We start from the raw sequence: 23,250 nt of genomic DNA, 5'->3' as shown, positions 1-23,250 counted from the left end.
TGGCAGCCGGAGGGGAAGACCCAGGGTGTTTGATTCTCAAAGCCTGCCGTTAATTTGTCGTAAATTATATAAAAGCAGGAATATCCTGGGTATTGGACTGCTAGAAGTGATATGTATATGCATCCGTGTGCAGAATTGGGCTCATATAAATCAGCAGTCAGTAATGTAGACCTGAAAGCAAAGGATTATTTGCGTGCACTAGGCTCTTCCTGACCATGGTAATACAGTTGGGTAAAAAGATCATGTCAGGGATAATGGTCAGACAATTAATAAGTTTCATAAAAGACCGAACTACAACAGAATTAAAGAACTACAACTCAATTTGGGAGGATATGACAACGCAATAATTCGAACTTTTCCAACAACCGGCATGTACCCTGACCACACTTTTCATTAGAACCTCATTACGGCAGTTCTGGCTAAAGATCCAAAACTCAAGATGCAAAGAAACGTCTATCGTCTCTGAAGACAGGAGAGGAAGTGTGCGCCAGTCGATCGAGCGAAGAAAACTGATGACTAAAGATTATTGCCAAAATGAGCCATATCGCCATATATCAAACTCTATTTTTGGGCCAAAGTTGCAAACAGCCAAAACTTGATATTTGTTGCATAATTCTTCTAGTTCTTCTTCTTTAAAATCAAATAAAAAAAAAGGCCCCCCCCCATTGTTCAGAAACTACTATTGTTTTTTCGCGTAAGCCGACCTGAAGCACCTATGGTGTAAATTGTGTTTGGAAAGCGTTTCCCCCGTTCACCTCTTTGACTATTCTTCCGTGGAGAGATGGTGATTGAGATCCACACGGGGCCGTGCGGTTTACAATGCCCCGTCCGTGTCCGTTATCAAGTTCGTAACACAGAAGAACGGGATGCAATTAAAAACGGACACCGGTTTCGAAGTTCGGTAAAACGATCCTGCAAACTAGTTCAAGGAGAAGCTTGCCGATTGCGGTGAAAGGACTTATTTTCGTTCCTGCTCGGCTTACAAAAAAGAAAAAAAATAGAGTACTTTTTGTATTTTACATATTTCGTTCAACCGTACCATTTGTACCTATGGGAGAAGAAACCGGAACGTTAACTCAAGGAAACGATGGATAAGATCTGGAGTTTTCTTTTTGTTTATTTATAAAAAAAAATATTTTAAAATTCCTCCTGTGCCCTTTCTCTTACTGTTCAGCGCCTGACTCAAACTTAATAAAAATTCAAAGGGTACAACGTGACGTCTCTCGGCGGTGTTGTAATTTTGTCTACAAGCAGTACCCCTTATCAAATATTTTACAAATATATTTCCTTCTGATGAATACAAGTTCCAAGATTATTCTCAGCATAACTGAAAAACATAAAATATGAAATAAAACGACATAATATTAAATCGAAAATTAAAGTTAAATAAACAAGACGTGTATAATATTTAGGTCGCTATGTCTACCTCTCCCTCTCTTCTCCCTATCTTTCCCCCATCTTTTCTTTCTCTATCTCCATCTTTCTATCTAGTTATTTATCCAGTTTCTATCTTTTCCCCCTCTCACTCTCTGTCTTTCTCTCTCTCTCTCTCTCTCCGTATCTCTCTCCCATTTCTCTTCTCTCTATCTTTCTCTTTCTCTATTATCTACTGTCTCTTTTTCTTCCCCCTTACTCTCTCTCTCCGTATCTCTCTCCCATTTCTCTTCTCTCTATCTTTCTCTTTCTCTATCTATCTTCTCTCTTTTTCTTCCCCCTTACTTTCTCTCTCTCTCTCTCCCCATCTTTCCTATCTCTATCTATTCCTTTCTCTATCTCTATCTAGTTATTTATCCATCTTCTTTCTCTTTTCCCCCTTTCTCTTTTTATCTCCTATCTTTCTCCTATCTCTCTTCTCTCTATCTTTCTCTTTCTCTATATATATCTTTCTTCTATCTTTTTTCTTCCTTCCTCTCCCATCTTTCCTATCTCTATCTATTTCTTTCTCTATATCTATTTAGTTATTTAACCATCTTATATCTCTTTTGCCTTCTCTCTCACTCTCTCTCTTTTTCTTTATCCCTATCTATCTCCTTTCTCTCTCCATCTCTTCTCTCTTTACCTCTTCTTCCCACTATCTCTCCTTTTTCTTTTCTTAATCTCTCTCATTTCTCATTTCCCTATCTCACCCTTCTTCTCCCAATATCTCTCCCATCTCTCCTCTCTCTATTTGGCTCGTTCGCTATCTCTATCTTCGATCTATTTTTCTTCGTTTCTCTCCCTCTCTCACTCTCTCTCAATCTCTTTCTCTATCTATCTCATCATCTACTACCTTAAATCTATTTTTCTTTCCCTCTCACTCCCCTCACTTTCTCTCTCACCTTCCATTCTCACTCTATCTGTTTTGTTTCTCCTCTCGTATTCTATAAATGACCAAATAAATGTAATAATTGCTTTTGAATACTTAAAGAATAAGATATAATTTAAACATGAGAATAAATCAAGGGCTGTGTTTTGAAGATCTGATTTCTGGTGAAGGTATGAAGAAAAAAGCAAATACGATTACTTGTTATGCTTTCGGCCTTTTTAAGGCCACCCAAAAAGGTCATCGTTACATTTATCATCATATGATCATTTGATTTACCGGCTGAGCTGTTCTAGGCCAAATCGTTCCACAAGGCGAGTCGGTTGAACCACATCACAACAAATTTGATTTGTATATATGAGTCCTACGCCTTATTTTTGCATAATTGCTTTTCTGTCCTTTGGCACTTGACCAAATAATCCATTCTAAAATAAGTATGCTTTTATTATCCACAATTTCACAACATTTGCGTCCAATTAGGGTCACGAACAACATACTTAACTCGCTTACAAACAAAACAAGGGAAAATCGGAATAAATAACCTTAAGGTATTGCTATTGTTCCAGTTTAACCTATGGTTTAGGTTAATTAAATAAAGGTTTATTGGTACATTTCAGATTGGACGTCTTTCTTCTATGAAGTATCTGGTACCAATTTTGTTAGAAATAAAACAATTTTATTGTAAAAGTATCTACAATCCATTCTAATCAAACATGCAGAGGAAAAGCGAGATGCCATCATACTCACTGACTCCAACCTAACTAAATTAAATATCAGTCAAATAATATGTGAATCAGAACAGCGCACAACAGTATGAACACAATTAATTAACTTCTCTACAAAAAAATGGAAAATTTATATTCTTGTGCTGCTTCGTTAGTTCGGGGAGTCAATTGCATAATAGAATGTTTCAGAACAGTGCCCCAGGGATGATAACATTGCCCTATTCTATTTTCCCTATTTTTAGATGTCCTCCTGACGCACTTAAGAGTATCGTTATAAGAGGTACAAAAATAGTGTTATAAAACTTCTATTATTGTAATTGTCAACCTTTATAATTTTGTAAATATCTCCAGCTTACTTTCACACCGCGGCTCTCTCAATGTTCAAAATAAAATTAGCAGTTTGGCCTGAATAAAATCCGGTCTAATTTCCTTATTATTCACCATTAAATGCTAAATTTCACCTTTTCAAAGGTAAACGCGTACTGTAGTAACTTTATATGGGTCGCACGTTTGAGGTTCCCAGGCATAGTAACATATAAGATTTTTTTCTCAAAAAACACTTTTTTTAATCTACTTTTACACCCACTACTTTTTGGCTATCGAAACAGGTCTAGAACGATTGGACACCTATACTCTGAAACAGCATAGTACGACCATAGGCTGCCAAAAATTATTAGAGGTAATAAGTAACATCTTATCCTGTAATCTTAACAGAGCTCTGCTTCAGAGTGATAATAGGTAACGAGTTGACGGAAATCAGACCGATACAAGCCGGCGTCCCACAAGGGTGCATTCATGGTCTCATCCTTTATATCCTCTATACAGCTGACTTACTAAAATTTTGTCCTCTAACTCAATCCTATTCAAGCTACCTTCAACAACCAAGAACATCTTGAGCTTATCAAAGAATGGTGTAAAAAGACAAGACTGATTGAAGAAAAATGTGCGTAATGCACGTTCACAAAGAAAAAACAGTCTTGCCCTCCACTGTGCATCAACAACAAAGAGATATAGATGTTCCCATCTTTACTCCTGGGCGGTGAGACCCATAAAGATCTTTAACCTCCGGACTTATCCCCAAGGGGACTTCTCAGACGCCTAGTGTTCTCGAAAGAACACCAGGAAGATTTTATGGACTTTATGATGGACTTGTCACACCCCTTGGCTAGCGAGGTGGTGCAATACTAACCAAGTTCAGAAATGCCCTAAAAAGGGCACATCCATACATGTGCCTTAAAATAGGCAGTTTTGTGGTTTCCAGCACAGCATTTTAGCCATGCCTTTCACCACCTCCGGAGAGATAGGGAAGGCACTCTATCTCCAGCTTTGGTTGGCCGGTACCCTCCAGCTAAGGTACAATTTGTTTACAAATCACGAAGCACCATGAGCCCAACCTCAATTAGTGGAGCCTCTTGGATACTCCACTCCCGCCGTCGTCGTTCAGTATTATTTTTAAGGTGGGACTGATCGCCCACCCGGGAGGTCATACGAACTCCCTACTGATGCACCCGTTGCCTGAGGGATGCGGGTTCAGAAACCCAACAAAGAGATACAAAGAAATACGGAAATACGGACCCTGAAAAGAGATCTTGTTTAAAAAAAAATTAAAAAATACACATTCCCATCTCGAGAACCTGACACGACCCCTTAATCGAAGAAGGCCTAAAAACTCTTTCTTGACCTTTAATCCTTTACACCGAGTACCAGCAGTGGCTGGTTTTTCGTGGCATGTGTCCCCCTGGATGTTGCGCTGGTATGTGTTAATGCTGTATTTGTTAAAGATAGGCTACAAATAAAAGAATAAAAAACTTAATATAAAGGCTTTTTGGTTTGAAAGGTTACTTCCTGCACGACTTTAGTCGTGTGAATTTAATCGTTTACTAGACGACCTCTCAACTATCTAAACTGCCTGATTTTGTCAGTACTGATCCACTGGAATTATATGGTTTCGTGCCTCTCTTTCTCATAGGTTCCAATTATACGGTATTATTAGGGATCATCTAGCATTGTAACTACATATTTGTCTGCCGATTTAAAATTTGATGATCTTCGATGGTTTTTAAAAATATAGGGAATTATATTTGATTGTTAGACCTTGGATTAATGAAACTATAGTGATATATATACATANATATATATATATATATAAAATAATAAAGAATGAGGCAGCATATTCATCTAACAAACAAATGTTACTCAAAAGTTGCTATGAAAAATCCTCAATAAAACCACATAAAAATGTATCGACGCGCTTGGAAGAAAGTTTCGGCAGATTTCGTGGTAGCCGCCGCAGTGAATTACAGTCCAAGGTTTCATTTGTGAATAGGGTTAGGAGCGTGAAACAATGGGCGAGGCCTTATCGGACAAGCCCGCGATTTTCTAGATGCTAAACGACCATTGTTTTGGTTAAGCCGGCGACTATTGGCAAACAGCCATTAACCCCCGAGCTTGCGACACACGGTATTTAATACTTAGATCCCGTCCTTCCTTTTTCAATTATTAATTGTCCGGAATCGGGGACGTCGGGCTCATTGTACCCACAGTCTGGTGAAGGGCCGGCGAACCCCCAATTGGCCGCAGATGATGTGACACCCTTTCTCATAATCGTTCACAGCAGGGATTTATTAGCTGTATGAAGATTTTTTCAACCTTGACCTATCAGACTACCAATATTTTAAACCAAGTCGGCAAGGTATTGTTTCTGCAAAGCAGAGATCTAATGAAGGACGACTAGGTGTCAAAGGAGTAGTTGCTATTAAAACAAACACAATTATCGTCATATTAAACAAACATAATAGAACAGCTATATTTTAAAATGTTGATAAAACTGTGAAATGGCTGTTTGACTGGTCAGGCCAATCAAGATGGATGGAATACCAAAAAGGGACCATATTTTTAAACCTGAATTTCTCCTTAATCTAATAACACATATAATAAATATATGCATACTAATATGTACACGCCCACACTTATACAGGGAAGTGTATTTTTTGAAGCGCCATAGGAGAAACAATGGATTCTGGTCTTAAATTTTCTTATCGAAACGAATTTCTTGAAAACCGCTGAAAGAATTTTTTTTCCAGATTTGCAATTTAAGTTTTTAATTAATAAATTCCCACAAAAATCATTCTGTATTTAAATAAATCTTGATATCTTAGAATGCTTGAACATAAAATATCCAAAATAAAGCGAATAGAAAGAAAGACAAACACTCGAGGTTTCGATGAATACTCAATATTTCACCATCTGCCGTTTTACATTACACATTCACGCCAGTAAATACATTCACTCTTAACACTCACAAGGGGAAGCAAAAGTGGTATATACAAATAAAACAACCCTGTTTTCTCCAAGAATCAGAACAGAGGACCCAAATACTAGTTGTGCTCAAGCACAATTATATCGGGTGACAGTCCTGTTCTCATTTGGTCCCAAAGAATGGCCCCCCCTTTAATTAAGTGGGACATGTGGAGCAACCTTTCTCTACATGCCTTTCTGTTCTTAATAAGAGCCCCTATGAGGGCTGTCGACAGTGCTCTTTAAGATGGCTAAGTCCGGAGGTTGGGACGTCCCGGACTTAGACGCCTTTTCATTAGTCGACCACCACCGTTTTGCCGAGACGCTCCAGTTCGTGGTATCTTTCCAAGAGGAGGCCACAAGAGTAGACGGAGAAGTCACATATGCACAAGTGGATTTTTATGTTTGTACAGTCGTTAGTTTGGTTATATTTATAAATGGTGTAAATCATTGGAAATAGTTTCAAAGTCCGCAAAAGCTTGATCAAGGAACTGAGTGTTTTTCTTACTTTCAGAGTCGCCATATATCAAATTTTATATAAAATAAATATTTCTTTCTTTCTTTCGTTTCGGCTCATTGGCCCATTCTCAGCAGCCCCAATGGGTCTCCAATCTGATTTTCCGTAGCACAGACGATTTGGCATGACTAAGTAGAAGTGGCTTAATAGTCCGTTTAAGCAAATGGTGCATTGCCTTTCCTTTGGTGCGTTGGACCCTTTATATATGAATAATAAAACATTAGTAAAAGAATAAACAGTGACAGGGGGGTGTTAGCTTTACATTGGAACAAACCCACTTGGTTCAAATTAAGTATTTAATCCATGTCTTGATTTACAAAAGTCGGAAATTGTTTAAATTAACCGAAACCTCCCATTAAATCACAGATCTTACGTATACTTGAACTGGAGAAAGTTTTAAACAAAAATTTGTCCTCTAACCCCTAAAAAAAGTTGAACAGTTTCCATTTCAACGTACTACGCTTTCTTCTTCTTTCAAATTACAACGAAGTCAAATATTCCCACTTATTAAAAGATAAACGCGCTGTTGTTAAAACGTACTAATTATTTATTACCTGACCTTTTAAGAGTCAATTATTCAATTTTAATTCGACGAATTATCATTATGGGAATTATACACGGCTTGTAAATTTAACCTAATGCGATATTAACCTTGCCCTTTCTTAATAATTAGTCATTTAATTAATTAATCTGCATTTGCAAGATAATTCTTATTGTCTTTAACTGATAAACAATTGTACATTTACTAAGCAAGAAAAAACCGTCAATTATTTTAATTATTGGATTTCTTAATTGAAACTTACTTTTAAAAATTCGTACGGATTTGCTCTTTCCTTAACCATTTTTTTAAGTTAGCAATATATTTTTATCTCTTATGAACTTTTATTAGTTCAAACAGCAGTAGACAATTTTACATGAAAGGTCGCGTGTGGGCATACTGAAGACAATTCCGTTTAAAGACGATTATACTTACATAAGTATAAAAATAACTAAATTCACCAATTTCGTGGTCCGCTTGATATTTTACGATTAATTAAGGTTTTTAGTTGAGAGAAAAATGGCAAAAAGGAGGGAAAATTCAAAAGGTGCGGTTGAGATGGGAAGTTGGTGTCCGAGTGGATCGAGGTCACGATAGCTCAAGTGGTAGAGCGAGGCGTATCAAGCCGAAGATCGTGGGTTCGAATCCCGCTCGTGCCATTGACGTTTTATTTTCAACTAAAAACCTTAATTAATTATAAAAATAACATTGAATGGGTTTATTCAAAAATACGCAAATTTTTACAAAAACCCAGCCATCTTAATTATTCTATACTGAATATACGGAGAAGAGGTATGATTTAAATAAAAATTCAGTATTAAAGAGGGTTTATTTAAAGACTTTGGTTTATATTAACCATTAAGGCTTAAGCCGAAGTGGTACAGCTACAGGTAAGCCCGGCTCCATCAGAGCAAAGCCTCCCCCCAAAGCCAAACCACGACGCAGTGGCGTCCCCAGGCTGGGAAAAAAACTGATCTCTCGCGATATCTTAATCTTAACATTGTGACCGAGCTTTATCGAAGAGGGGCTTTTTCTAGTCACCGTCGAAACCTCCTCCGAGCAAACTGAGAGATTCCTTGATCTTGGGGACCGGGGAAGCACCCCTCAATCCAGCCCAAGACTGACTAGGACCCCAGAACAGGCGTCGCCACAATCCATCCCTGCCACACTGCCAACATGAGCAGCAGAGGAAATAAGAATTGAGGGGAATGAAGTTACATTTTATCAATTGCTAGCAGAGGTGAATAAAGGACAATCAACTGTGATGTGGGATATAGTGATAGGAAATTGACCACAGAGGTTTAGGGTGAGTCGGGGTAGCCGATTCAAAGCCGGGTTGAAAAGGTTACTCTTTTCGAGAATGTCTAGAAGTATATTGCCATTTTCTACATCTTTTTATAATGCGAGGAACTTGTTTCTTATGCAGGCATGAAAGTCTCCCAGATGAGCTGCCTAAAGTGATAGCAGAGGTTAATGAAGGGAACCCCAATTTTGGGACTTGAGGGACTTCGATATTACAGATAATCTGTTCGGAGTATGTGGATTCTTCGTAGGAGGGAAAAACGAATGATGCACCAGTTAGGGAAGTGACGAAGAGGGCGTCCATTTGTAAAAAAGAAAAGGAGCTGATGATGTGGGGGATTGGGTTTTGGCAAAATAGAACAGATCTTACTTTATCAAACCTAGTATTTAGAAATATTATTTATATATTTTTTCTCAGTTGGCTGAACATTGAATATCGGCAGTAATTTTTGAGAAATATAAATATTTATCGCGTGAGGAAAGGTTTAAAGGAAATAACATCTAGTTGGCTTTCGTGGCTTGTCAGGTCAGCCGTCAAACCGGGTATTTTGTCTTTCGAACGTGAATTTTTTGACCGATAACATTCGTTCCCGCAATTGGAACCGAGTCGTTGTGAAATTGCCAATTGTTTTCCGAGGAACAGTGAAGGACATAGCGGAACCAAGGACGTCCTCTCTGCAGTTCTGAACCAGTTAACTTGAGAGGTATCACGTGAGCAATGTGTTACATTTAAATATTATTAAGTTTCGCAACGGATCACGTGCACGATGTTTAAACAGACCCTGACTCCAAAGGGGGTCAAAAGGTTAAACTTTTCGACTTGCTTCTCTTTTTTTTCTGCGTTCGAATCGTGTGGTTTTAGCTGTTCTGCCGATTGTGGTCTATCGTTTTCCTTCCTAACCTCCGACGAGCCTTCAAAACTTAATGGCGATTTCATGGTGTTAATTTTTTCCGGAGTGCATGTTTTATACAAGTACAAGGGAAACAAATTGTTAAAATTTACCGGCCTTCGAAGTATCCTTATTATATATGTTTAAAAAAATGATTAGAATGTGCCATTTACCTTTTCAACACCTTTTAAAATACGTAAAATTGATAACAGACAACAAATCTTCCCTAATAAATCGATAAATTATGGAAAAAAAGAAAAATATTGAAAATCCCCCCCTTCCCTACCAATAGTAATTGTTTTGACTGCCTTAACTCTTAAGGCTGTAAATCCATCTCCTACTATCCAAATTCATAGAATGCCTTTTCAGTAGGAAAGACGATATAGTTGGAGGCGGAAGAACATAAAATACTCAAAAGACATTGATAAATGCCTTAACTTTCGATTTCACCCTTGGTTCAGAATAATATTTAGTTGAAATTCTGCTGAACAATATTTCTTTTTTAGTATGATAAAATTAGATTATAATAAATCTGATTTTTCAATCTACAACCCTCTAAGAAGCCATTTCATTTGTAAATACACGCAGTTTAATTATAAAAAATATTTCGTGGTCCGATTGACCAAATAATTTCTTTCAATTAATTAATCTTTATGCAAGGTATTGGTTGAAATGAAAAAGCTTGTGCCACGCGGGATTCGAACCCACGACCTTCGGCTAAATACGCCGCTGCTCTACCACTTGAGCTATCGATCCACTCGGACATCAACTTCCTTTAATTATAAAACTATAGAGAATATATTATATTTTGATGAAAGATCAAATGAATTATTGTATTTAAGGTTGATAAGATATTTTGCGTTATCAGAGAGAGGTTGTTATATTGCTATAGTAACTGAATGGAAATATGTTTAATTTGTAACATTTAAAAATAATAATTACATGTCTGTTTAAGCTAATCATTTTCTGTTCAAATTAAATTATTTTGTTTGTTTGCTCTACTTTTTATGTATTTTTGTTTGTCAATTATTAAGCAGATCTTTTATTTCAAATTATGTTTTAAATTGTAATGAAAAGTGTTTGACATCCCGCCTTGTATATGTAATACTTAGTATAATGCAATGAATAAATTCTATTTTATATGTGTAGTATTTAATGGCCGTTAATTAATGGTTAGTTAGAGATCGTGAGATGCGGTCTGGTGTATGTAGGTTTAGAAAACATAATGAACACTTTCATTTATTTAATCTTTTTATGTAAGGTATTGGTCGAAATGAAAAAGTGTCACAAGCGGGATTCGAACCCACGACCATCGGCTCAATACGCCTCTGCTCTAACCACTTAAGCTATCGTGATCCACTCGGACACCAACTCCCCATCTCAACCAACCTTTCGAATTTTCCCTCCTTTTTGCCATTTTTCAAATCCGAAGTGCTCAAGTGGTTAGAGCAGCGGCGTATTAAGCCGAAGGACGTGGGTTCGAATCCCGCTCGTGACACTTTTTCATTTCAACCAATACCTTACATAAAAAGATTAATTAATTGAAAGAAGTTATTTGGTCAATCGGACCACGAAATATAATAGATTTAATAATGAACACCCTCAACACGACACACAATAGTAAACCATTTACACAGAAATCGCACACTTTGAACTCTGAAGATGATCTCAATAAAGATCGAAACGTTCACACGATAAAGACAATGTTTTTCTAAACCTACATCACACCAAAACGCATCTCCAGATCTGTAAATAATCTATTTTATGTATTGATAAAGTCTCAAATCTTTTGTTTGTTTTTTTACAAAGTCGTGGGTTCGATTCCAATCTTTGCCCTTGAAAGTTTCTGACCCCACGACATTTCAAGCAAATATAAAGTTGTTGTTATTCTTACGGATTGCAAAACATCGTGACATGATTTAATGTTATATTTAGTACGTATTACTCATACATATTTGTATACGTGTACATTGAGAAGAAGGGGGTTCGGACTGAGTAGTCATAACGCCTTTTTGCCTTTACAAGGACCGTTTACTTTCTAATTTTATCTTCCTAATTCTCCTCTGTTCCACAATTAGAAGATTATGCAAGATTTTAGGAACCGAGTTTTCAACCATCTTTACCCCTTGAGAACCGGCCGATGAACACCATGACAAAACCGACAATCCTCTATATATTTGATAAATATAAAAACAATTAGACAATTTTTTTTAATAAAGTACTATTACTAACTTGAAGGTCTTTTTGCATAAGCCACTATTTACATGTTATCGAAACGAAGGCAATCCAGATCAGTTCCACTTCCATTTTGGTCGAAAAACATTGAATTCATTCAAATTCACTCTATAACGTTAAATTTCTGTTAGCACTTAGCCTCTTTGTTAATTAATAATTAAAATGAACTGTAATTCGAGTCTTTTAGATGGTAACGACCGATAAATACTTGATTGTTAAGCGTTTTGAAGAAAAAAAACGATGTTCTTCAGCACACCTACTAATTACTGACACGGAAAGGTTTCGGTTGATGTTTGATAGGAAATCACCATACACAACTTGTTGGATTATTTCTTGGTACATATTAAAAAAAAACCGATTGCTTAATTCAAAAACAGCGGATTCCATGAGATTTTCCAATCGGACAGCTTGATCCTTGCTCTATATTCCACTTCCAAACGTGACTTGCCCAGTTTGAGAAATAGTTTCCAATCCGGGCCTGGTAGACGTCTAAACAACAGACTTTCTCCTAGGAAAATTGTTTCTCGTTTCTCAGCTAAGCAAAAGCTTCAGGTTTCAAGGATGAATCAAATCCAGGAACAGACTCCACCCACCCGCAAACTGATGACTTTGACATTTTCGATTTCGACGCATGCCAAACTTGGAATTGATTGCGGGCCGATCAGTCGGTACTTATCCCGAAAACCTGAATAAGACCTTGTTGTTTGTCTCATGTTTATGAAGATTTTAAGGAATTAATTAATAGTAATAGTGATATCAGGAAAATGTGTGATCTTTTCTTCTCTGTTATCTTTTTTCTTTTAATTTCTTAAGATCAAGGTTCACAGCCGTCTGTTTTCTATGTCTGATGATTCTGTTTCATTAAGCCAATAATAGAGCTGATGATTCACGACACATCACGTCAGTTAAAACACGCTTAGTTTTGAGACTCACTTTAGGATTTTATCAAATCAAAACGTGTAATTAATTCCGTTTTATATTATTCCGCATGTTATAATAATTTTCTATCGGCTTATTTTTAGGCCAGATTGTTTTCCGCCACGTCATCGCCTGATGTGAGTCGACTTAAATGATAGTCTTGCCCTCTACTGCACGTCAACAACAAAGGGCTACCGACTTCCACTCAAGTCAGCTTAAAATCTTATAATGCGGAATCCCCACACAAGTCTAAAGAGGCAAGTTCTTGACAGAAGACCTTTGAAGAACCGTCAAAAGTCAACTAACTCATGCAAGACACTACTACCATTTGGCCATAAAGACTGTGGAACAAAGCCTTATCCTTCCAGTCAAAAATCATCGAAAAAATAGTCAAACCTCGTACCTATCTGACTTATAATCTCATTGTCCAAGACGACCTCAATATTCCTTTTCTAAACGAACTTATCCAATCAAATTCCCTCAAAACTTGATTCTTGAAACTTGTTAAAACCGTAGTTTTTAAACCTTCAAGAAAGCATTAGCTAGGTAATTGGCTACTTTTTAATTTTTTTCCATATTCGCGAATTTTACATTCTCACCTCCATCCCAAGGTTCATCAGAGTGACTATATATATAAAAGAAAGTTGATGTATTTAAAAAAAAATCATGATAGGCATTTTATATGGTGTTTCTTAAAAGGCCAACAGCAGTCGGAAAGCAGATGGCCTTGCAAAAGTGATTTTCAAATCTCGTAATTTCTCGAATAAGAGGCACGTTTAAATTTTAAACGCATTCGACGGGCAAAATTCGACCCTGAGGGTAATTTTGTGTCAAAAAGGGAACAGGTGAAATCGTGTAACCTGGAAAATAAAATTGTACCTAAAATCGTGGGTTTTTTTTTCTTCGACAGGATCAATTGCAAGTATGACTTATTTGAACTTTCAAGTTCTAGCCTTGTGAAAGATGATAGTTATTTTCCAAGATTATTTACGATTATTATATAATTTAAATGCCAGGGGAATACTATTCTGTAATTTTGAAATTCTTAATCATTTTGTATGATGACGGTTTATCTTTAACCAAAACTAATGATTTTTTGTGGTTTTTTTAGTGACCGGTTGTTTAATAATTAGTTGGATTTGTGAGCGGTCAAGAATGATGCAGTTTGGAAAAACACCTTTTTCATTTTTTTGCCGGCGTTTCGACCTTTATTCGGGTCATCTTCAGGGCATAAAATGCACAAGAATAGCACCATACCTTATGAGCAAAAAAATGAAAAATGTGTTTTTCTAAACGACCTCATACTTCACCACTCCTCACGAATCCAAAAAACTAGTTTTTTTCATCTTTTTACATTTTTAACTTATTCCAAATTATCTTCAAATGTTTCTTTTATTTATTCTTTATTTTAAATTGACTAAGTTTTGCAGTAAAATCTGCTGGTAGTACTCCTGGGGCAAAATATTCTTCCGCCTGTTAGAAATGCTAGAAGCCATCTTTAAGACGTCAAAATTGGGCATGGAACGAAACAATAGTTAAATAAATATTTAAAGAAGAATCAGGGGATGCTTATCTGCGTTGCTAATAGTAGAAAATTCAAGGACTTTCCCCCTAGAGTACTTACCAGGACGGTTTTCATAACTTTCGATACTAGCGGCCTTTTTTCTTCCAAGCATTTTCTATTGAAGCAGTTATACAAGGGGAAGGGGCTACACTGAGGCGACATCCTTTCCAAAGTCCTTCACGGCTTAAATGGCACGCTTAATGGCGAAAAACGACAGTTAGGGTGAAGGAAAAGGGTTGAAAAATCGTGTCTGGAACAGTCGAAAAATAAAAATCACCATGCCCCGCTTATAAAACTGGAGCAAGTTTCTGCAGAATCGCCTGCAACCCGTGGGTGGAGCAACTGGACTAGGCGTGACAGTTGTAAAAACATAAATAACGGTTTACAATTCCATGGACAATTTGAAACAGATTATTTTCATCGAGAAACGAAAGACCAAAACAATTTTTTTCAAATTATGATTTAGAACATGAAAAATTAACAAAATGAATTCCACTTTTTGAAGGTAAAAGTTCAAGGCTGTCAAGAAACAAACAACTTTATGGGCAGTTTTTCAATCCTGAAAATTATCTCAACAAGCCAAAGGCAAAAATTTAGGATCAGTTTTTTGTTCGGTCCTGCTTCTGCAATTTCATTACAGTATATCAGTTCATCTCGACGGGTGTGTCCCAGATTTGTTGCTTTGGATTGTCACAGTTCCCTTTTATTTATTTATTTATTTTTTTGGCCTAGCAAACTAAAAAATTCTCGCTGGGTTTACTAACGACTTGATATAAATATCATTGCTGTTCGGAGTATTAATTGATGATCCATGTTATTATTATCCAGGGGAGACTTGGAAATTTGACAAATAATAATTTCTGTTATTAAACCTGACCTAAAATTACTCTAAAAAGAAAAATAAATTTTATAAAAAAACTAATGATTTTTCAACTCTTATGATCGTATGAATGAAAAACTTGGTAAACACTCATCAACGAGAATAGTCTCTCTAATAGTGAAAAAGTGAAGGTTGAAAAAATTATTTTAAAAATATCACTATGTAATATAATTAACTAAAAAAAGTAAATTAATCTCTCTAATACAAAATTGAGTGATGTATTCATACCTTCTATATAATTAAAAATTACACGTGATATACTGTTCTTGACCCTACGACCCGGAACTTCAGAAGAATTTTTAAGTTTCTCATATTTTTCAAGTTTTCATATCTTGGGCGTCCTTTTCGGAAAAATGTCTGACAAGTCCTACGGAATCAAAAGGTCCCTACACGTAATAGGAAGGCCACACCCTGTTCGGCGTCACCTTGAGCATAAGGAAGTGTGCAAAACAGCGTCCTTTGAAATGGAATAAGTGGAGCAGGACCAAAATCCACGATTAACTTGGCGCTTTCCGACGTCCTACGGTTAAAATGCCAATGATGTATTTTTGATTTAAGCAAAACAGTAGTTTATGATCTCCTTAGAGAGCATACGAAGCAAAAGTGAACGGGATAGGAAGTAACTCTGGCCTCCGAACAAGGAAATACTTCTACACAATATATTGAATTTTTTATGCTCTTTCTAGTTACTAAAGTGGCCAACTATTGCTAGAAAGTTCATATTTCTACCTTATACGTAAACGTCTTGTAAATATTAAATTCCTTAATTAACCGACTTTTTTCTAATTTAAAATTATTAATTTATAAGTAAGAAAATTAAATTGTAATTTCTTCTTGAAGTTTTAGTTTTTGCAAGAAGGATTGGGTCAGTTGTACTGAACTAAGAAAAGTACGAAAAGTAGGCTGCGGTGCCTGGGAATCATAAAACCACGTCTACGTAGTATTATATTATCATCATCACCTTCTTCTTTTTCTTGCAGTTTTCCGTTTTAAAAGAAGGACCGAGTCAATTGAACTGAATTAAGGAACTAGGGAAAACAATAATACAGGCTGCAGTGCTTGACAATATAAAACGTCCGATTCTTAGAATTCAATTTCATCATCATCATTGTCACCTTATTTTTCTTGAGGTTTTACTTTTTATGACAAGGATCGTGTCAATAGTGAACTAACGAACTTGAAAAGACCGCCTTTTCTTGGAGAATATAAAACCACCTCTTCATTGCATTCAAGTATCATCATCATCACCATCTTCTTCTTGAGGTTTTCCCTTTTAAAAGGAAGACGAGTCAATTGAACTGAATTAAGGAACTAGGAAACACCAATAATACAGGCTGCAGTGTTTGATAATATAAAACCTCCGATTCTTAGAATTCAATTAACATCATCATCATTATCACCTTCTTCTTTTTTACTTGATCAGTTTTTTGCTTTACTTTTTATGCCAAGGATCGAGTCAATAGTGGATTAACGAACTTGAAAAGATCGTCTGTTCTTGGAGAATATAAAACCACCTCTTCCTTGAATTATCATCATCATCACTTTCTTCTTCTTCTTGAGTTTTTACTTTATACGAGAAGAACCGAGTCAATTGGACTCATCTAAAAAAATACAATAAGCAAAACGGCTGTGCTTGGAAGCCCTCGCTTTTTAGTTCATCATCATCTTTTTCTTCTTTTCATTTTGCGGTCCGTGGGGTGATGAACCTATTAACTTTTCCAATCATTTTGATCTGCCTATCTTCGATGTTTTGCTCGAGTTGTTTTATGTTACATTTTTGATATTGTATTGCTACCCATGCGTTGTTATGTCAATTTTAATCCAAATGTTATTAAAGTACTACAAATTTAATAAATTTTAAATTTAAATTGTTTTATATTTGTAATATAAAAAAATAATTTTGGGAGGAAATTTGTTAAGCAATAATCATAGTGATGGAATAACCACGTTTTAAGTTCACGATGATTGTAGTAGTTTATTGATATTTATTTTTTATTTTAGTAACCTGAATTATGTAAAGAAAGTCAAGATGAAAAAGTAGTGTCAGTAGTGTCAGTAGTGTCAGTAGTGTCAGTAGTGACAGTAGTGTCACGAGCAGGACATTGCAGTAGCTCATCAGGAGAACACGGAACCGTCCGAAAGTCGTGAGTTCGAGTGTCGCTCGTGACATTAACTTTTCATCTAAACTTTCTATGCTTCATTCAATTACTCTTTTAATTTAAGTTTTATAGAATAACGACAATTTATTTTTGGGTTCTGTCTGTATACAATATTTCTCCAGGCAGAGATTTGATCTTTTCGCCTCTTATATTGAAGAAACAAGACCATTTCCTACAACGGTAGTATAATTACTTAATAGACGTTATTATTTTAAAATAAACTGGCAAATCGCTTTGTAATCAGGTGAAATACCGATCCAGGAAGTTCACACTTCATGAGCATCTCATTAAAATTGCAAATTCGCTATTCTTGATGTTCACTTCCTGACATATCTTCATCTCAACGGCCTTACTGAAAAAATTATACACCACACGGAAAGCCTTGGAATAACGAGCACAAAGAACTAAAAGATAAGAGAAAAAGACTACTCTAAAGAATGGTTGGTCAAACAAAATGAATTATGTAACAAAAAGGATCAAGGAGGTAAAGAACTGTAAAATGATGAGATGTCTAATAACATTTGTAAAAACCGAACATTCATATAAATGAAAATAAATCCTAAACAACATCATCTTCTTCTTTTTCTTGAGGTTTTACTTTTTAGAATAATGGAGTCAATTGCACTGAATTAAAGAAGTAAATGGACTACATATGCTAAACCAATTGTACCAAACTTGATATTTTCTTTGCTTGGTGATCTGTAAACTGGCTATGTTTTGTACTTAGCCTGCAAAGAAACGAACTGTACCCGTTATTTCAAAATACACCGTCCCCATCATGGGTGAAAGTAGTGAGAGCGGATCATCTTCGGACAAAGAGGCGATGAACTTCACCGATAGCACGATTCATCGGAAATTACATGCCCACTCTCAGTTGTGCAGTAGTTTAATAGCAGTGTTTCCATTAAAAATTTGATCCGACATGCAATTCAGCTTTAAAATGCCAAACGATGATCCTTTCTCACACGCCACGCGCTTTATAAAATGTTGGATTTTCAAATTAGTGAACGCTATTCAGAAAAATAGGGCCGGTCTTACATACGTTTTTTTTTAAACCAGAAAGAAATTTGCAATTCTTATTGATATTTTGCCAATCGTTAAAATTCATGAATAGTTCCCTGTTGATAAAATATCCGGTCAAATTTTAATTAGATAAAATTAAGGAAAGTTTGATTCGTTGCCTTTGAAATCTTAAAATATATTAAATATAACCAAAAATTTATCTTGCCACCTCAATGAACACGGTATGATGCATGTTTATTTGAAGATTTTTTTTATAGTTGCTATCTTCTTATAATTAAGAAAAGAAAATCAACAATAAAACAACTTTCAACCGATTTTAAATGTTTTACAAAGGTGTATGTTTCTTATTTTTATTGGTAAACATTTCCTACTTGCGAACTGGTAAAATATTGCTTTTGAGCTAAGAGTTATAGTAAACCAGGGCAATAAACCTTTAAGCTAACGGTGTAATGATCCAAGTTTTTATTAAATAACGATCCTGACATATACAATATTTTCTACTTTCTCTCAGTCAGCTTTGATTTAAGTGTAATTGCAGTCATTAGTGTCAAAAAAATATTAGCTGCTATTAACCCAAAGGATTAAGGATTTTTTTATCTTTTTTTCAGAAAAGGAGTATATCTATAAGTAGAGTATTCTGCTTGCTCCTGCTGTGTGCTCTTATCTCGCAAACATACACAGAATCATCGACACGTAAGTACACAAACTTGCCTAAATTATTAACACTTAATATACGAATTTTCCTATTACGTAATCTCTTTTTCCATCAACATCCATAGAGATTAAATTGATATTCCTCACGCCCCTTCGCACGTCTCGGACGTCATTTTAAATAGTAGGCTGACTCGGATTATGAAAGAAACGGGATAAGTCCTACTGTGTGGTCATGGTTTGAGTTATGTAGCAATACGGTTTAGTGGTCTGTAACAACTGTCGATATCATCAGGTTAATCTGCCTTGCCAATTGACCCAATCGCGTTGATTTTATTACGCCTGAACAACCGCAGGACAGTTCAGATCAGTTACCAAATTATAATTACTTACGTAATATCTGTAGTAATTTGGTATATGGCTAATGCCGAAAGGTTAGCCAAAAAAATATGTAGTAATTTATAGTTTGCATATGAATAGGTATAGAAAATTTAAAGTAGAAAAACCTCTAAATCTTAACGAGCAGAGGATTAATTTCGTTTTCACGAAGGTTGAAAAGATGAAATTAAAACTGATAGAATTTTATGTGAAATAAGAGAATGTCAAAAAACAAGCTATTTTAATAAGATAAAGATGTAAATTAAACAATTTAACTTAGCAATAGAACGACTTTCATAGATTTCACACGCTCACGAAGATAAAAATACGATTTTTACGGAAATAGGGACGATATTTATTTAAGGTTAGTCTAATGTGAAGAGTGACAAGATAATAGATAGATTGGAGAGAAAGAGGGAGAGGAGAAAGGGTTAGAAAGTTTGATAGATAGATAGATAGATAGAGATAAAGATATAGATAGATAGAGAATAGAGAGAAAATAGACAGAAAGTGAATGAGAGTGGTAGTGTTTTATTTAGCCGCACAAAATTAAGTCTCTCTCAAAAAAGGGAGACAGGAGGAGAGATATAGATAGAGAGAGGAATATGAGAGAAAGGAAGAAATAGAATGAAATAAAAAGTGAGATAGAGCAGGGAGAGATATTTACAGAGAGAGAGAGAGAGAGAGAGAGAGAGAGAGAGAGAGAAAGAGAGAGAGAGAGAGAATGGAGAGAAATGGAGATAGATAAATTGATTGATTGATTAACGATTTATTTAATAAAATACACACAAAAGGTATCTCTCTAGGACCTTTCTTACACTTAACGTGAAATTACAATCATAGTATTTGAAGAGAGATTATCTTTATATTAATATAATATAATNGAGAAGGAGAGAGAGAAATGAAGATGGAGAGAGAAAGGAGAGAGGGAGAGAGAAATGAAGATGGAGAGAGATATTTACAGAGAGAGAGAGAGAGAGAGAGAGAGAGAGAGAGAGAGGATGGAGAGATTGATAGATAGATAAATGTGGAAAGATTTGTCATTTTACATCAACTTGTAACCAACAAGCAATTTATGTAATTAAGAATAAATATTGAGTGTTACAAACATATTGGATGAGACAACAAGTTTTAATAAATTTACGATGGAAGTTTTTTTTCTATGAAAGTGACATGTTGGTATTGAATTCTTCTCGTGTAAACTAAAACATTTAGTTTTACAAAATAAATCAATTCGATAAAAAAATTAGCACTCATGTACAGATTTATATAACTTTTATTTTTTGGATAATTTTTATTATTAATTTTATTTTCAATTTTCGAGATCGTAGTCACTGTAAAAAAAGCGAAAGATTTATTCGTTATGAAGACAGACCAGAGTCGTAGTCACTGTAACTCAAAGAGTATCCATTCGAAGATCGTGGGTTCGAATCTTGTTTGTGACTCATTTCTTCCGTGGTTTGAAACTGTTTGCTTTTGTTACAGAATTCGACAAATAGTGTAAAAATTTACATATCAAGTTACATTCTAAGAGAACTGTCGAGCCATATCTCCTAGGTGGATTATGCAACGGCCGGGCTCGTTTTAAAGAGAAGAAAGTTTTTTTTTTTTTCCAATGATCAATCAAATAAAATTGTGTCCGGAAGCGAGCTCCACGTTGGGCAAGAGGCCATTTTTCTACCGGGTCCGCGAGAAAGAAAGTGAAAACATTTTCATACAGGGGACGAGCCGTCGATGCGACACGGAGCGATACTTTTTGGACGCATTGTCCGCCGGACGTCCTCGGTGAAACGTGAACTTTCTAACACGGGTTCCAAAAGCAAATCGTTTCTTTACAAAAACAGCAGATTAATTTCTTACGGCAAAATGTACCGTAGGCTCTAACAAAGATGACGAGTCCGTGGGGCGGGGTGGGCCCACCCCGTTTTTAATTCAAAAACGCTACCAACTTTCACCGGATTTGCATACAATGGTTTTACTCCCGATGCCACCTTCTGTTAAATAAAAACAAAAAAAAGAAGGACATTATTCATACCTTTATTATCCTTTGGAACCGGCAAATTTTCACCTCCTTTCTGCTAAACTTTCACCCTCCTCCCCTATTTTATAAATATTGTATAAAGGAACTGTAAACAGCAAAGTCCAAATATTATTTGATGATACCGTATTTTGAATACATAAAGTCTGTCCAGCTTACAATTTCATCATATTATTCCCTCATTACTGTTCCAAAAATTACTCCAACGCTATTTGTTCTTATTCTTCTAATCAAAGTTTTTTGTTTTGTGATTTTTACGTTGATGTTTAACGTAGATATGATTATGGGCTGGATATAAAATTTTTTGCATGACCATTTGAGCAAGCTTAAGCTTGGATTAAGTTTGATTATGTGAGAAATGGTAAAGTTATGTATGGTTTGAGTAGCTGTTTAAGATTAGGGACGGGTTAGGTTTCGTTAGAATTACGAATAGCTAGGTTAGGTAGGGTCAGGGTTAGAATGGGTTATGTTTGGTTAGATTGGGTTAGAGTTAGGAGTGGTTAGGTTAGATAGGGATGGATTTAGTTTGGTTAGGTTTGGGTAAAATAGGCTTAGGTTAGGGTTAAGTTAGATTAGGTAGGGTTGGGGTTGGGGACGAGTTAGTTTAGTTAGATTAAGTTACAGTTAGAAATGGCTAGTTGGGTTAGGTTTGGCTTGGTTAGGTTATAGTTAGCAATGGTTAGATTAGTGTTAGGGTTAGCGACGGGTTAGGTTACTTTATGATTAAATGTTTTTCCTTGAAATAGAGAAAATTTGTGAGAGCGAATATTGAATATTGAAGCTTATGACCCGCCCACCTAAAGTAGTTTTTACGTTATTTTAATATTTGTGTCTCAAATTTCTTTAATTTTTATCTTAAATCTTAAAATATCTTAAAGTAATAAATTAACGCGAGTTACATTAATTAAACTAATTTTTGTTGAACAATTTCACCATAAATATGTAAAATGGATGTTTAAACTTTATTGATTTCCAATCTTGAAGAAGAAGAAAGAAAGAAGAAGACATTCTATGTTATTTTTTGGCCAATTCAACCTTTTATGACTTTTGAGATTGATGATATAAGTACAATTTTTTGTTAAAAAGTTTTCTTGGGGTTGAATCGTTGGGTTCATCAAGTCAGTCAATTATTCAACAAAACCCACAAAAACTCATTTTTTTTAACGAGGGTTCCCAACAGTAGAGATCGTATAAATCCTCAGGTTGCCGGTGTTTAAAAAAAAGCCCATTTGTAAGTATGTCGGGTTCGAATGCAGGGCCGCTGGATTCGAACCCGGGACCTTTACCTTACAGTGATGAGCGTCAACGCTTAAACCGCTGCGGCCACCGACGCCCTCCAAAACTCATATATTTTGAATTATTTGGTTTTTAACAAGAACTCTTACAAAATATATTATCCGCTTTTAACCAAAAATTTACTGGCTTGAAAAATCACGTAGAAATTCAACAAGAGCTAGCGTTTTAACGAGCAGAACTTTGCTCTCTTTCATTGAACCGTGACAACGGACAGACACTTGTTCGTATAACGCGCTTTATTGAAAGAAAAAAAATATTATTACATAAAAGGGTTTTAAAAGGTCGAAAGTGAAAAATGAGCATTTCAAAAATGGAGTTATGCCATGTCCGAAATGGACGTAACCTTACGTAAATCTTAGAATATTCCCTGAAGAAACTTCACTATAGCTTTTCTTTTTGATGAGGTCCTTGTCGATACGCTTTTTTAAATATATCTGGACAATTTTTGCATAATAGTGAGCTACCATAAATCAACAAAGATTCGATTTAGAAAGCTAGTGTTTGTTGGAAACACTTTCAAGTTAATATGTTGTTACT

At 35.6% G+C, this 23,250-nt stretch overlaps 1 protein-coding gene across 2 annotated transcripts in view; it reads left to right on the top strand.

Annotated features, from left to right (window-relative positions):
• Window positions 1-23,250, top strand: part of LOC106663441 (probable chitinase 10) — a 73,887-nt gene that overhangs the window by 43,050 nt on the left and 7,587 nt on the right. For both annotated transcript variants that reach the window (XM_014388266.2, XM_014388265.2), the window contains exon 2: window positions 18,959-19,043. In XM_014388266.2, the coding sequence (XP_014243752.1) occupies window positions 18,959-19,043 (85 nt within the window). The remainder of the gene's footprint in view (window positions 1-18,958; window positions 19,044-23,250) is intronic.

The sequence above is a fragment of the Cimex lectularius genome, unplaced genomic scaffold (assembly GCF_000648675.2).
Source record: "Cimex lectularius strain Harlan isolate CLEC.00 unplaced genomic scaffold, Clec_2.1 scaffold2, whole genome shotgun sequence".
Taxonomy (NCBI): domain Eukaryota; kingdom Metazoa; phylum Arthropoda; class Insecta; order Hemiptera; family Cimicidae; genus Cimex; species Cimex lectularius.
This window is presented reverse-complemented; position numbering and strand designations above follow the sequence as displayed.